The sequence below is a fragment of the Pagrus major genome, chromosome 3 (genome assembly GCF_040436345.1).
Source record: "Pagrus major chromosome 3, Pma_NU_1.0".
NCBI lineage: Eukaryota > Metazoa > Chordata > Actinopteri > Spariformes > Sparidae > Pagrus > Pagrus major.
This window is the reverse complement of record NC_133217.1, coordinates 19,303,587-19,320,506: the sequence shown is the minus strand read 5'-3', so window position 1 is coordinate 19,320,506 and position 16,920 is coordinate 19,303,587. Positions and strand designations below refer to the sequence as shown.

The 16,920-nt window shown below is 41.9% G+C and overlaps 1 protein-coding gene across 1 annotated transcript; it reads right to left on the bottom strand.

The window, feature by feature from the left end:
* Positions 1-1,318: 1,318 nt before the first annotated feature.
* maneal (mannosidase endo-alpha like) lies at positions 1,319-15,465 on the bottom strand. The gene is made up of 4 exons (XM_073463432.1): positions 14,368-15,465; positions 13,094-13,203; positions 4,307-4,383; positions 1,319-2,339 (listed from the first exon to the last, which is right to left on the bottom strand). Exons 1-4 carry the CDS (start codon positions 14,870-14,872, stop codon positions 1,703-1,705), a joined length of 1,329 nt encoding a protein of 442 aa, XP_073319533.1. The 5' UTR covers positions 14,873-15,465; the 3' UTR covers positions 1,319-1,702.
* Positions 15,466-16,920: the final 1,455 nt, after the last annotated feature.

The window sequence follows — 16,920 nt, the reverse complement described above, 5'->3', positions numbered from 1 at the left end:
GGCCGACCCGACGACAACCGCCGAGCTTGTGGTAGCAAACATGTTTGTAATTTTCGCACATTTTGCTGCGTCCTCTTTCAGTATTTTTTTTTTTTTCCCTTAGCTTTTCTGCTCCCCCCTTTCGTTTTTGTTTTTTTCCGTCCATCTCGACATCCACCTCCAGTCAGGACAAATGATCAAGAGGGAGGGGAGGGGCGGGCCAACGAGAGCTGAGAGATTTCATTGGACTAGCCCAATGTCCTTCAAGAAAATCAACCAATGGGCCACGTTTAGTGTCTCAGATACCGTTGCGGTCGATAAAAAACTATATCCTTTTTTTTTTTTTTTTTTTTTAATTATGACAGTACTGGGCCGGCCCAAATATGTGCATCGGCCCACCGGGCATTGCCCGGTATGCCAGATGGCCAGTCCAGCCCTGATGGGAGGTAAATCCAGTAAAAAAACAGGAAGCTGGTGTAAGAAACCTATTCTATTTTCTATTTTAGCCTACTTTCCTATTTCTTAACTTGTTTTAATGTATTTTAAATGCTTTTACTGTAATTTTTATGCGCCTGTAAAGCACTTTGAGTTGCCTTGTGTCTGAATTGTGCTACACAAATAAACTTGCCTTGCCTTACTACATTTAATCTGGTCATGTGCACACACAATCAATAAGGAATTATTTTGGACATTTTTGGCATAGTCGATTTTGGTTTTATCCTCCAAAAAATAGTTTAGTTCATCTGGCTAAACTCGGATCGTTTACAAGCTGTCTGAATGTTGCCCTGTTGGACTTTGTCGTAGCTATGTCATTACTGTAAGTTCATCAATCCGAGCCTCGGTGAGTGCAATGTTACCATAACATTAACTAACAGCAATGATGGCCAAAACTATGGAAACAAGACCCAAGTTGTAATGAACCAGGAATATCCTTTACGTTACTGTAGAGATTTGCACAGGTTTAGTCTTCTTTGGCCTACTGAAACTCGTACTTGAGTCTGTGATCTTTGCTTAAAAGCCCTGAATGGCTTATAACTGCACAGTGTGGACTAAAATGAACTACATACAAAAATGTAAACAAAGGAACCCAACATAACCCTAACCCACTGTGATTCAGCGCACCCATAATTTAGACCAGCTGGAGCAGCTTTCAGCAGCTTCTACCTCTGACTCATCTTTATGTATTCTGCTCACACTGATGAGTTCACCATCCACAAACAAATGTAGCTTCGAAACAAGACGGAAGTACCACATTTCTACGACCTCCAGGCTGTGCTGATTTCTGACCTTTCTTGGAAGTCAGTTTTCTTGCGCAGTGCCACCACTGATTCACCAACAGTAAACGGACACAGATTTTAATTTGTCTTCAAACAAACACAGGAAAAAACAGTCTGTCATCATAAGAAAATAAGAAAGAAACCCTACAGAGCAGAGTCACTGTACATAGCCGCACTTCCTTGATGTGGCAAACAGATACTGAACAGAGTTGTTATCAGGAAACCATGATTAGCTATCCATCATCACGACCTTGTAGATTCAAAACATCAGGGACATATCAACCTGTACAAAAATGTTAGTGGTTAAAAACTGCAAGGGTAGAGTGAACATTTAGGGAACATCTGATCATAAGGGCTCAAAGTTGGAGAAAAACAGGTAGGTGGATGAACATGAAGATATTGTCTCTTAACAGTGCAGACTTAATGTCATTTATAGGCGAGGGAAATCACATCAGCCACTTGTCCTTCTCCTTGTTGAAGTTCTCAGCCCATTGGCGTGTAAGCTCCAAGTAGTGGTCTGGGTGGTTGGGTTGGTAGTCCAGGTACAAACGGGTCACTGTTTTCTTGGGTACAGCCTTCTCTATCTGCGTGCCTTCGTGCCATTGGTTAAAGGAAGTAATGGTGACGATTTCTGGCCTGACAGTCAACGCTGCCTGCAAGGATGTCTCGTAGTAACGTCCGTTAACCCTGTTCCTGGTGTTGTGGTTGTTCCATGGCCGAACTGCTGTGTCCACGTACCCTGGACCAACACTGGGAATAAATAGCAGATTGTTTGCATCACAGAAGGTCTTGATGGCTTTCCAGTTCTGGTGGGATGAGCCAAAGGAGAAACCGTTGGAGGCAAAGTAGGTGTAGATGCCATCAAACCCGCTAGCTTGGATGTCGTGCTTGTGGCGCTCTTCAACAATGAGGGCGACGAAAACGCCATCGTAAGGCGTGCCTCTGATGCTGTGGGAGCCTTTAGTCGTCAGAAGCTCTGCCCAGGACTCTGGTGGCGTAAGGTAGGAGTCATAGACATAAAACAGAGGCAGGACTCGCCCTGTGCTGGACCTGAATCTGTAGAAGGCGCCATGCTTTCCGTATCTGAGAAACACAAGATGAGATGAGGCTGAGTATTTCAAGCAATATGCACAAAAAAGCATTTTAAAAATACTATATGTAGATTTGCTGTGATTACAAGGTTTGCATATACTTCTGCTGCTCATGTTAGCTTCTACTGGCCTAATGACTCTTTGTGCTCCTCCTTGTTCCAGGGATAACTGGTGGCTTGCTCTGCTTCATGGTGTGCTGCCAATGGGCCTTTTTTTATGTCTTACTAGCACTAAGAGTCGCCAAATGCAGAAGACTGGAAATGTTCTCAATCCTACACATAGGGGTTTGTTTCATATATCGAAACAGTGTTATCAATTACACATGATCAGGAATAAATGAACAATATGTGACACTGTGAGGTAGTGTTGAATATATATATTATGATTGGTAGGATATATGATCACCACAAATATGGGACTATCCAACCAGCATATGATTTTACCTTAAAGCTGCAATAATCATTTCTTTTTTGTTTTTTTGCTTCTTGGGGGCCACAACAAGCTGATGTTATGGTATTTTAAAGCTGAACTGGCTCACAGAGTGCAGCTTGCACACATCAAGGTTGACAGGTGCTAGGACAAGACCGAAGGCCGACAAAATCAGGAAAAAGACTCCCGCACACTGTCCACTTCACTTGCAAATAAGTTTGTTGACAACAACGTTTCGGTACTTAGACCTTCATCAGGTTATAAAGTTGAACTGGCTAACATGTCAGAAGAGAGTTCCCTTTAGAGACATCTAGTAAACAAAAAGCAACATTAGCATCCATCTGAAGTTGTAATTCTGGTGACATGATTAATGTATTCACTCTCAATCTGCCTCCTTATGGTCTTTAGTAACTCCTGATCAAAATACCTAGCTTTTTAATTGGTAAATGTTCTGGCTAACTTTGTCTGTATATTGTTTGGTGCTATGCAGATAATGCGCACAAGCAACACCTTTCAAACGTAGTCATTTTGATTACTGTTAATCTAAAAAGCATCAGTTTGTGCAGCTTTAAGGTCTGTGGCTAAAAAGATACTAACTGTAGTAAAAGGCTGTGATCTCTGGCTTCATTACCATTTTAAATGGGGACAGCAGTGACTACGAGTTAAGCTAAGAAGCCACATATCAGGGATGGAAAGCCCCTGAAGTTGAATTGCCATTTTCATTAGTGTGACCCAAAGTCAGTGCATTAGCCAGGCTAGAGGCCCAGGCTAGCAATCTTATCGTAATCTGTATTTTTCTTTGATTGTTACATTATCGTCTTGGGATTGATGCTAAAATGCCACACATGGCACCTTTAATACAGCTAATATTTCACAGGTTGAGTTTGAGTCAAACATTCAGAAAATATTTATGCTTTTCTGAAACCATCATCCCTTTTTCTCTCTACATATTTGTTTCATCTCATACAGATGGTCAACACAGTGGGTTTCCAAAAATACTGGCAGCAATATAAAGTCAACTCCAACTTCTAACGTGGGCACTGATTTTACTCCAGTCTCGTATCTTTATAAATATGGCTTCAGTGAGCCTCTATTCTTGATCCTAGTCACAGCATGAGATCATGGGCTTATTTTATTATCATACTACTACTGAATATCTGATTAGATGAACCACTATCTGATTAGCCTCACAGCCTTGCTCTTAAAGCTAACATAGTTTATACGCAGCTTTAGTTATGGAAAAAACTCAATTATTTAATGTTTTGAGGTAGACCAAGAGTCAGCTCCCCTTTGACAAACAGTCAGACTGCTTGAAGTCAGAGAAAAAGGTAGCTGCTGATCCATTACAGCCGGATCACAGGGGAGACATCTATATTTAACAACCACCTTCCTCATCTTCCCTGATTCACCAGACTGCCAGACTTCTAACGTCAGCAGCCACTGATATGGATAGCAGAGCTCGACCCTGTGGTCAGTGAAAGGAAACAAGTCTAGCACGGAGGAAAGTGGAGGCAGAGAAAAACAACTTACTTGTCAATGATGTATTTGATGTTGTCATGCATGCTCTGGTCCGTCCGCCCTTTGTATGGCTGTATGTGAAAGGCCACCTGTGCAACACACATTTGAACACCGATGTTAACAAAGAGATTATAAAAGCACAACACAAACACAAGCCTGAAACACAGAGGGTTATACAGTGACACTGAGCTCTCTGTTGTTCATTATACCAGTGTATTATTTGTTTTGATGGACAGCCAGTGTGAAGGCAACGTTTAATTAGTATTCTGTGGACCTCGCTAATTAGTTGGTCTGTGAAGCACAGTGTTGATTGAAGTGTCATTTTGTGCCGACTCTGGAAGTGCTTCTTTACGGTATTTGCATATTTTTGTGTGAATACTCAAATATCAAATTGCTCAACATTAATACAGCATCATGTTCATTTAAGGAGCAATCCAAGCAAATCTAATGTCAATTTGAGGAAAAACTAAGGGTTTAATGAGAAGCTGTGCTTGCACTGTTTTATATGTGGCTGTTCTATTTACAATGGGCTTAACTCCTGTATCATGAAGCCAGCCTGTCCTCGCAGATTAATACCACCCATATTTATGTTTCCAGTTAAGCAGTGACCTCTAGTGGCCATAATAATTATAACGACAGCAAAGGAGGAAGTCAGGCGAAGTAGTACACAGAGTGTCAAAGTCTATAAAGGGAAGAGGGCGACAGTACATGTGGCCAATTATTTGTTCATGAAAATCTTGATATTGTTTCAAGACAATGACATGGCTTGCTAGCTTGCTAGTCTTGATCTTAAACATACCATAAAAAAAGTCTTGTTCGTCAACTGTAAGCAATGTTATGGACTGTGAATCTTGCCTGCATAACGTTAGCTTTCTGGCTAATCACTGAGCCAAAGGGTTGTGAGCTGAGCGGACTACTTTATCCCCCCCCTTTGTTAAGTCATATCTAAAGTTTGTCCTGTTTACTGGAGTAGTGAAGAATGTTTCCATTGTTTTCCAAAGATTGTTCCAGCTATAAGTCAAACTCTCTGGTGTTGCCAGAAGTTATTGCTTGTTAAAACTTTATGTTTTGATCGCAAAAAGCATGAAGACATACATTAATGATCTTAATGTTTTTTTCTTTGACCATGGTATAAGAGGGATAATGCCGTCTGAGGTGTCCATATTCAGGAATGAATTAACTCTGCAGGGACAACTTTCTCGCTTCCATGTTCCATTTATACCTGATAATGGACAACTCGGGCACTTCCCAACCGCACTCCTGACACTAATGATACTTTTATGCTGTTATTCCATCACTGCATTCCAGAATATCATGAACTGTTTGTTTTTATGACAGAAATGATCTGTTTATTAGCTCTCACAATTGTGAATTTCACTTCTGGTTCTACACTGGAACAGACAGAAGAAAATATATCTTTCAAAGTGTTATGGTAGAAAAAAATGATGTCAACATCAAGACAAGTATCAACGGAAGCAGACACAAGAACAAGTTAAAAACGTGGCATGGAGACTGAATCCTGGTTCTACAACTTTGAAACACTGTGTCACCCTCTGGAAGTCCATAAACTTTAGTGTCTCTATTTTAGAACAACTAATGTTCCCAATGGACACCTTCAAGTATGCATAAAACACCATGATTCACTTAATGCCTTGGAAAAGACAAAGTGCACCCTTTTAGTCTTTTGTTCTACAACATTTTAACCATAAATGGTCTTAAAGAAGACACATGACTGACAACGTTTGGACTTTTGTGGCTGAAATGTCGTCAATCATGTCCTTGTACAATAAATGAAGCACTGGGAACAAGACAAACTGCAGTGTGCTAGTGCTACTCTTTGGTGCTGATAGTTGTGGATGTGTGTGTGCCTCTTGATGACTGACAGAGGAGACGTCTGACACATTTCTGCAGAGAACTAACACAATTCTACAAAGCATTACATTACATTACTACAGCTCACATTGATCTAGAGCCTCAGATGACTTCAAATCTATCAACACACACTGCTGTAGAGCTTCTGTCTCCCTGTGTTCAGTGTTCAGTTAAACCTTGTTATATGTAAAAGTATGTCCAAAAAGTACTTTTATAGCAAATGTCCTCCCTTCTCTTGTCCTGTAAACGTTTTAACGTTTAACTTTAACCAAAGAGCCAGATTGTGCTTGGTTTATCAATTTCTCCTGCTGATCTAACAATGCATGTGAGGGAGGTGTGGGTGGCCAACAGTTATCTGTTGATGACTTGACAACTCACTGGAGCTCTGTACTGTGCTGTATCCCGTGCTACGCCTACTGTTGTTTGATCCAGTCATACTTTAAGGATTTTATTTAAATCTCTCTTGTAACTGAACCCCATCCACATATTTACTCTGGAATATGTCACAGTACTAGAGCTAAGACACTCTTATTTAAATTTCACTGTGACTACACTAATGTAAAATCTCCTTGCTAATTTTAACAATGTCCATACTCCATTGAATTGTGGTAGTTGCAATGGACAGTTTAAAAACAGGATCAAAATTGACCAGCACTCTAACTAGCCTACATTACCCACAATGCAACTCTAATTCTACATGACCGCAGATTCAGGTGAGTTATGCTAGTAGCAGCTAATGTAGCCTGGAGCCTCTAGCCTGCAGCAGGAGCGAGGAGCAGCTACAGAGGTCTGCTATGCTCACTTCTTTCCAACTCCACACCAGCAGATTCTCTTTCATGTTCAGACTTCTGTCTTCAGCCTCACCTGATGCTGACTCAAGTGACACCACTTGAGCATTTTTATCAGTCTTTACACAGTTTCCTCTGGAAACAGTGAGAGACTTCATACACCTATGCCATAGTCTACCTCCTGCATCGTTTACAACAGATTGCACCTTTATTCTCCTTTTGTTTTATTTTCTTCTGTTATCTTTGTAATCATAAATGTTGAATTACCACCAACAACTGTTGACACGTATTACTACATATTACTCGGCAGAAAAGGGATCATGTCAACCTCATGCTCACATCTGTGTCCTCATGCTAGAGCTGATAGAATATGGAATATAAACAATAAAGGGATTAGGTCATTAAGCAATCTACAGCACCACTAGTGCTCACACCACAGGGCTTGTAAGGGTTCAGTGCAGTTATTTTTGCCTTGGTGTCTTTTCCTACTTACCGGCACAGAATGACTGAATGTGCTCAGATTCTTGCATGTACAGTGCAAGATTCTTGTGTATGCCTGACATATTTGGTATAAAAATAATCTTCCATTGGAGAAGTACCATGGTCCATGAGCCATCAGTCATCGAAAGAGAAAACAGGCAGGACAATCCAAAGTGTCCTATTGCTATGGTATAAAGATAGAAAGAGACAGAATGGGAGACTGAACCTAAATTTAGCCCGCAGGAAGCTGAGGAATTCTTGAAAATGGAGCTGAGAGGGAGGAGGAGGAGGAGGAGGATGAGGAGAGAACAAGTGGAGCAGATGCTTTCCATCCCCAAAGGCTTGTCCTGTACTGTCACGTCATCTGTCAACACATCTGACACAAGGTGACGTCTATTCCACTGACCCGAGTGTCTCAGAAATCCTTTGTAGCCACCTCGAAGTAATAATTAAAACTTCAAAGAGTATCTAAAAAACTCTCTTTTGAGAGGAACTAAATTATAAAATGAAAACCACCAAGAGTGGGGGAGTATGATTTCACATAAAACACTGTTTTGTTCTTTGTCAGGAGCCGAAAGCTGAATGATGGATGCCCAGCTGTCATCGAGGATAAACTATGGTGTGCTTGTTTGCTTCAGTCACAAAGTAAAAAAGGTCTACTGCAGCAAAACGGAAAACACTAAAGCATTGACAGAGCTGTCGAGCCACAAATACCGAGCGCTCGACGCCCACTCCATCATTCAAAAGAGGCTGCAAGGTCTTCCTAAACAGTTTCCATGGTAACGCAGCCATGTTTGGTGCCCGGGCTCGGGCTTGTCAGCCGTCTCGACTGGTTGGAAATCATGAAAGGCCAGCGAGGTAAGACGCTACTCAATCTGTTCCTGTTTGGCTGAATAGAGCGTGGATGGATGCGAATGAGAATTGCTTTGTGTGCTCAGATTCCCTCACGCTGTGATGCTGACAGACTCTCATATTTACACTCCCAGCCTCAGGTGTATAGGCGCCGCCGCAGCTTCTACCAATGTTTGGCTTTTCTTCAGTTGATGACAAACACTAACCTGAAGCAATGTTATATCATAATGTTGGTATGCGCTACATTAAATAGATGAATTCAAGAGTGCAGATGCAAAATACCAAAGAATGTCCTCAAAGTCCGTGCAACTTTGCTTCTTGAGATCTCAAAATGAAAAAGGTATATCCAGAATCACCCGAAACAGTTAGAAATCCTGCAATGTTGTCTGAGTTTACTGCACGTAATACATCTAGGAAGATTTTCTCGCTATACCTTTAAAGTGTATGTCATCATAATGTGAATTTTATTATGTCAGTTTGCTCTCACACAAAAAAATCAGCTATTAACAGCCACAGTGGGGGTGTCTTTGTTGTTGTGTGAGATTTTGTGGGATCTGTGGCAGCAGAGACTGGTAATAATGGAAGTTTGGACAAAAAAGTCTTTGGCATGGATTTATATTTACAAACTGGGAGAGGCTGTTTAACTCCAATTTAAACTACTAATGAACCACAATTAGGTTTTATCTGCACTGTCGATCATATTTATACTACTGATAGACTTCCACATAAATAATGTATATATTAATGTGTTAAAGCTAAAAAAAAAACAAAACCATTTTTTACTCAATCATTTTTTAGGCCACAATTTTGATATAACAGCTAACATGTTAGCAAGAAACTACTATTTGAGTCATGGTTCTGTCCACTTGATGAATGACCAAAATGTTTCTATTTTGGCTGTTTTAATCTTCACTCCTGAAAGAAATTAGTCCTTAGTTGCTGAATGCTCCACTACGTTTACTAGCTTGCTGCTGACTTAATCTTTCTGCCAATTAGAGCTGGGAATATAATGTACAGTGCTTTTTTGCTGAAAGTAGCTGCCTGCTGTTCCTTGGTACAAGGTTTGTGAGAGCAGTGACACAGAACCAAAGTAGTACAGTTGCAGCCAAACCAAAACAATGTGCTAAAAGAAGCTAAACTTCTGTGGGGCTGAGGATAACTGCAGAGTTGGGTGATAATTATCTGTGTTTGTCACTGCAAACAAAACCTCCCACATTACACAGTCATTTGACTGACAGCTCATAAAAACACTGATTAGTGCAGCTTCAGTGCTTCATTGCGAGACTTGATTACAGTTGCTGCTCATGGAGATGTAGCGGCTGGTAGCTCCTTCAAACTTAGCCACATTTTTGTTTTTAATGTGTTATTTCTTTCGGCTTTATCGCTGAAAAACGTATGACAGAAATACATTCAACAGCATTGTAGAAGATTGTGCAGATTTCAGATTAAGAGCAGTGGACTTGGAGATGATCACTGCCCACGGCATCTTTTGAACCAACCTGACCAGCTGGACTGAATAGAGTCGGGGTAAGAGTTAAGCTAAACCAGCTTGGACTGAAAGCTGCTCCTGGCTAATGTCCTGTTCCAGGAAAATGAAAACGACTAATGGGACTCAACAACACAATGCAACAATGTGAAATCACAGACTGCTGATCCCACATTTTTTGCACTCGAGGGGCGGACCATGTTCCGATCCAACAGAGCGCAGGACAACATCAGGACGTGGAGAGGTGGACTCATTGATGCTTGGTGCTCAAAAGCAGTCAAAGTTAATGGACAGTGTTTACCTGATATCAAACTTTTAAATACGAAGAGGCCGACCATATCATCATCGCCATCTTCTTGCTGCTGTTTACATTCAACCTGACCCAAATGTAAAAAATGCATCACAGAATGATTTCCTGGATGTATGCATGTTCATATGTATATAAAGGACTGCTCATATGTTTGTTTATTTTTGTGTAGCATGTTACAGAAACATTTTGTCATGTTACCCTGTGTTGTATAATGTGAAATAAATCACCCTGTTACCTTGTTTTTGTTACCTTGCTGTTACCTTAAATCCAATATACTCCTAAGCATGTGTGAGTGTTTACTATTAAAGGAAGAAAGGCTCGATCAGTCTATTCTTATCTTCAGATCTATTTACACAATTGTTATTGAGAGAACATCTTCATCATTTAAACAAGAAAGCTTCCTTGTAATAGTAAGAGGGCGCAGAGTTTTAATTCCTCTGTTCTTGTTTGCTGCTAGCATGCTGACATTAACATTTCACTGAGCAATCAGGGTCAATCTATGTTTAATTAGTGAGGACAGAGCACTGGAGGGGATTATAGATCAGCCTCTGTGTGTCCTCCTGTATGTCAAATGTGATGGTCCTCTTTCACATCAGTGACACCAGTAGTCTGGGCCGGATTGCATTTGGAACAACAATCCCTCTTCACACGTCATTTTGCTGTTGAATATTTACAAATGAACTCATCCTGTGTTAAAAGCACTATATCATGACATGCAAGGCACACATATATGACATTTGTTGAGGAAACACACACACACACACACACACACACACACACACACACACACACACACACACACACAAACACACACACACACGACTGGTCACAAACACAGACTTCAGCCTGTGTTTTTGTCAGCAGCGGCTCTGGTGCACTGAAACACTGGAGCATTAGCCCTCAGGTCAGCTGTGAGATACACACTGTTGTGTAAGTCTGACTGAGACACACAGAGAGACCCAGTTCTCAGTCTAAGACTTCCATATAAGGAGCAGCAAAGTAGACTGAGGGAAAGCTCTTCTGTCCTCTGAGTGCTGAATCTACAGCCTGTCCGTGCTCAGCTTGTTTTGCCACGGCTGTCTCAAGCACCTTCACCCTCTCTTGGCTTTATGATATCTGACCTCCTCAGCGCTAAAGTAGATATGAGTTTGTTAGATGGAGTGGTGCAGTGAAAAAGAAAATCTCCCCTTAAGCACCTTGAGTCTTTAAAGCAGCTATTGGCTCAGGAGTCTGAAAGCAGAACATTTTCATCTCTCTGCAACGTCCATGTTACTGTAAATGTCAGGTTTGAGGTCAGAGCATCAGAATTATAGATGCCACTTGAACCCACTGGGGAGGGAACCAAATTCCTCGCTGTCAGGAGCTTCAGTGGACCAGAATGCAATGCAGCTGCAGGACATGCTGCATTTTAAATAAAGGGCACGACACACTTTTCTCAGCTGGAGAAAATGCAGTCTTAGGAACCCGTCACACTCGCATTTAAATGCAAAATAAATCTGTATGAATGTTTTACTGTGAGTTCACGGCCCAGTCACAATAATACATGTTGACAATGTATGTGTGTTTCTGCAAACCACAGATATGTACAAACTTCATATTTCTTTATGTCCAATTTTCAACTCTATGTTGTGACAAGCCTGTTCTTATGGTCTTGTTAGGTTAGGACACAAAAACCACTTGTGTATAATGTTTTCACTTAAAACACCAGATTTTTGTTGCCACAAACATGGCTGGAAGTGTCCTGATGTTTTGTTAGGAACACCTGGTTTTGTTGAAACAAACATGGCTGGAAAATGTCCCCATGTCTCATCAAAAACATCCAATTTTGCCACCACAAAAACTGATTTCCTGATGTTAAAGATATCTGGTTTGCTGCCACAAACATAGCTGAGGATGTTCCAACATCATATCTGGTTTTGTTACCACAAATACGGCTGGAAAACGTCTCGATATCTCGTGAAAAATATCCAGTGGTTTCACCCGTACGAACGTTGAAACGCACTCTGGAACAGTGGTCTTTGGCTTGGCAGCCTTCTCACCTTTGACTCCAGATCTGCGCCTCCCGACATGAAAGTCAGCTCATATACATGTAATGTAAACGTGGTATTGTACGATTGTCACTATGATTCATATGTCACACACAAATTTGAATGTATCCGTGGATTGCAGAAACGTTAAGTGTCAGAATTTTCCTCAGGTGACTGGGCTAGAGTTCAACCTTGGTGAACACTTTGCACTATTGACTGGAAGCTTCAGTAACTTTACTGTGTTGACTATTGAGGGAACAGCTGGTAACTCCAAAACAGAGTCAGTGTGTTATAATGAAAAATGAATAAGTTGGTAAAATATGAAAGTTTGGCAATACGTGCATTTTTGTATATATATATATATTCTTTTATTTGAGCTCCACTCATTATGTTCACATTAGAGGCTTTCATGCCACAAACTGGTTCCCTCACGCAAGATCCACTGTATCCACTTCAGGGTGTAACACATATCTGATACCAATATGAACTGACACTCATGCCAAAGAGACACAATTGACAAAATAGGCACATCATGTAATTATCTCAATATAATTAGGTTTGACTAAGATATCATTTCCACATAATACTACTACAGCTCGGCTCTGGCTGATTTCCTGTGGGCCAAAAGTATGACAATGGAGATGTGGCTTGTTTTTCATCAAGTCAACTTTAACATATGATGATTTCAGCATTCTCTGGAGGCCATAGTGCTCAATGAAGCATACATCCTACAACTGACATGTTGGTAGCATCTCTCAGGATATGATTTATGTCCAGGACAGAACTGACATGAATCAACTGCATGCAGCTGTCTGCTTTTCACACTACAAATCAAACATTTTCAGATGCAGGGTGAATACATAGCTGGTGATACAATGCTTAGATACATGATGTTCTCAGGTTAAACATTTAACTGGCACTGGCAAGTCATTCATTCTGTAAATCATCAGAAAGGAAAAACATACCGGTTGTCTCACCAGTTACCTTGATGCTGTGCCTGTGGGCTGCGTCCATGACAGCAGGAACCAGGTCCTCGGTGGGCTCTCCGTGGTCGTCTGCCACCCCGGGAGGGTACCAGGACAACACCAGCACCCCTGCAACACCACAGCATGGGGAGGAGGTTTGAATGTAATGAACGCTGTTGGAAGTTGAGGCACTGTTTTGTTGGAGGATTGAGGTACAGTATATGCAGGAAATGTAAACTTGGATGTAAAGTGTAAAAGTAAATTATCACCTTCAGTCAATGTTCCAGTCGAATTTTTTAAAACGTATAAATGAAAATGGAAATGATTCACATAGATGGAGCCTTCCCCTCCTTTTCATTTCTGCCTTTGTTTCAATAATCAGTCTTCCACTTAATCTCTTACTCATTCCTGTATCCTAGCAACTACGTCCATAATTGATGACTCCACATATGACAGTTTGCGTCCAAAGCCAACATTCAGTGCCAATGCAGCAAGTCACGTGCCCTTTACACAGCTAGGTGGACAGTGAGCGTGAGCAGGTTGGGGTTGTGGGTGGGCATGTGGGGAGTAGGACAAATATTACATTTAATATTATATTGTGCTTAAGTATAACCCAGCCAGCATGAACACAATGTTCTGGCTTCATTTGAAGAAAATAACTGTAACTGTTTTCCACAGCACAAAGTGTAATCATGCTTTATACTGCTACTGTTGTGTCATTTATTTCTACCCATGCCACAAAAACACACTGGCATTAAACGTTACCCAGGCTTTTGCATTTCAAAGTGGTCTGGTGTTTGTGTTGCTTTTACTTTAATCACAAAAAGTACAATCAACTAACTTAGACCAGGTGTGGACGGTGAGTTGAGGCCACTCAGGTCCAGCCGTCTGTGTTTTTATCATGGGAATTTGGGGCTTTAGCAACCTGCTGGGTTTTTACATTCTAACATTTAAAAAAATGAACAAATGCTGATTAGTTTATAGGCTGTTTAACCAAGCTAACTAGGTTATCTCTGCTTCAGTCAGTAGTTACTCTGGTGATATACCACCCTGTTTGTATTGAGTGCATACGACAGCTGGCGAATACTTACATATTGCACCTTTAAAAAAGGTTTATTAATCTTATAGTACAGAATGTATTCTGTAAAAATCCAAACAATTAAAAAACGTAAAGATTCATTCATTATTTATGTGTGGGGTGGGGGCCTTTGGGGCCCTGGCTCCGGCCCTGCAGGACCGTCAACATGAAACAATAACAATGGGAGACTGTAGATCCAGTGTTACACCCAGTACCTGCTGCAGCCGCTTCTATCTGGGACATATGCGACTCCAGCACCTTTGGGTCCCTGGAACTGTAGGGTCCCAGCTCGGGGTAAAAGCTCGAGGCTATATCCTCTGGAGGTGCGTGCTTTCCTTGGGCATGGCTGGCTGCGATCTTGGGGTCCCAGTGTGGCACCAGCACATGATCCCAGTGAATGTACTTGTTGTCCATGCTGGGAGAGCCGTACCACAAGTAGTAGAAGATGTGAACGTCATAGAAGATGCTGTAATCTCGGTCTGATTTGGTGAAAACCACCTTAGTGTCGCTGCTGCCCATGTGGAACTGGCCCGGAGACACCACCACGTCCTTCACGTCCAGCCGCCTCCTGTCGGATCTCTCCCCGATGAAGTCCATGCCGGGGGCCAGGTCCGAGAAGCCGTCGCTGGGTTTCAGCGTCCTCAGCCCCATCATGGCCCCGAAGATGAAGAGGGTGAAGAGGAAGAGCGCCACGAGAGCCTTCCTGCGGAGCCGAGTCATCGTCGCTGTCCGTGGTGCCGCAGAGCAGCCGGTCCGGCAGGCAGCGCAGGAGCACGGCTTCCTCTCACAGCAGAGCCGAGGGTGCAGTCATCGTCTGTCAGCTCAGTCAGGCAGGTGGAGGAACGCGTTCAGTCACTGCAGCGGCTGGCGCATAATGGAGTCTGACAAACACACAATCATCTCATTTCACTTCCATCACCAGACCTGAGGGTCTCCGTTCAGCAGGCTGCATCGCCTCCTGCTCGCCTCCGCACAGCCATGACGGTCACGTCGCTTTTTATTCTCTCTCCGCCGTTCCCTCTGAGAAGTGACAGTCACTCAACAGTTCCCTCATGTCCCGTCAGAGACCAGCAGCCGGTGTGGTCACAGTCGAGGCTTTTGTCCAGCTCGAAGAAAAGCCGCTGTGGTCACCGTGTGATCGCTCCCGGTGGTTTGTTGGACCGTCTGTCGGTCCGCTCCTCATGCTTCCATCGGGCTGCAGCCGCTCCTCGCCTCAGCCCTGCCTGTCGGCCCGCCGCCTCTGCGCTCTCATCAGGAGCAGTCGTGCCCGAGATAAACACTGTTTTTCCCGAGTGTTGATGCTCGACGACGGAACGGAACATTTGTGTCTGTGGTGCTGGCAGGAGGGAGGTGGGATTATCCCCAACCGGAAGCACAAGTATGAGGCGTGATTAATGCCACAGAGGCAGGAGGTGGAGGTGGGGTCTCTGTAGCTGTTGGGGTCAGTCTTACATAAAGAGCATTAGGTTTAGCTTACAGAAACAGCAGACTGTGAAAAGTGAAATGGCAAAATCCTACCACATCGTTCTCCTTGCTGATGTTTTATTTTAAACAAAAGAAAAAATGATTCAGCTTTTATTTAAATAAAAAAAAAATCACTGAGGGCATAAAACTGAGGTGCAAATAAAGCACAGCTCTCCCACCAAACTGTTTATTGTTGCCCCACGGACGTTTTGGGCAGGACGCCCTTCTTCAGCGTGCATTCTGGCAAAATCAGTGAAACTACACAGGTGTGCTAATTATAGGTTATCCAAACAACAGATACACCCCAATAGAGGGAGCTGTGTCCTCTTGAAGGACCACACGGGCTCATACAAACAAAACAACATCTCACAACAAAATGGCACCTGACTGTATCACAGAAACAACACGGCACATGTTTATATCACAGAGAACAAGTCAATGAAATGTCCTCATTCAGTCTCTTTGGAATCAGAGTGAGTCTGCCCTCTACGTGTTCACGAGCAGACAGGACGGCAGAAACATGCTGAGCCTTCAAATATGAGACCACTTGGTATTACCTGCTCACAACCTGTCTTTACAAAGTGATAAGGATGCAAATGCTAAATACTCAGTAATAACCAAAGTATTGTGTTTTAATTCCCTTGTAATTACCAAACCTCTGTATTCTGCATTAATTACCTAATACTTTACAGTAAATCCTCATAATTCTACTATTGAAACTTGTCATTATTTAACTGATTTTACTCTTGTTATTTCTAAGCAAATTCTTCACATTACTATGTTATTAACAGCCTGTAAATTAAAGGGTTACCCTAGTTTTCTTTGATTCTCAGGAATGTTTTTGGAAGTTTCCTGGAAAAAAACGAAACATTTGTTACAGGTAGTCATGCAGGAAAAACATTTTTTGCCCATGTGCAAATATTCAAAGAACTGAAATGGAACTTTTCATTAAAGTAATCAGAAGTGTTGGCAGTGGAGTGTTTTAGTTACTAATTACTGTCAATTAATTAATTCCAAACTAAATGGTAGCAAACCCTTTGCCTCACTGCCCAACAACAAGGTTAGCAGAACACGCAAAGTTGTGAAAGTTTGTCTCTGGGGAAGCATAAAAAATAGTATATATTATAACTTTTATCTTTTTTTCTTTCTTTATAACTAGTAGCCTTAATTGCAGGCTTCCCCTTTAAGAGAGTACAGTATACAAAATTATCATTGTGTTTGATATGTGGAGGTGTAATCCAGGGTTAGCATTATTTCCCTAGCATTGTTTCCCTAAAATGCATTTTGATAGAGCAAAGTTGCTG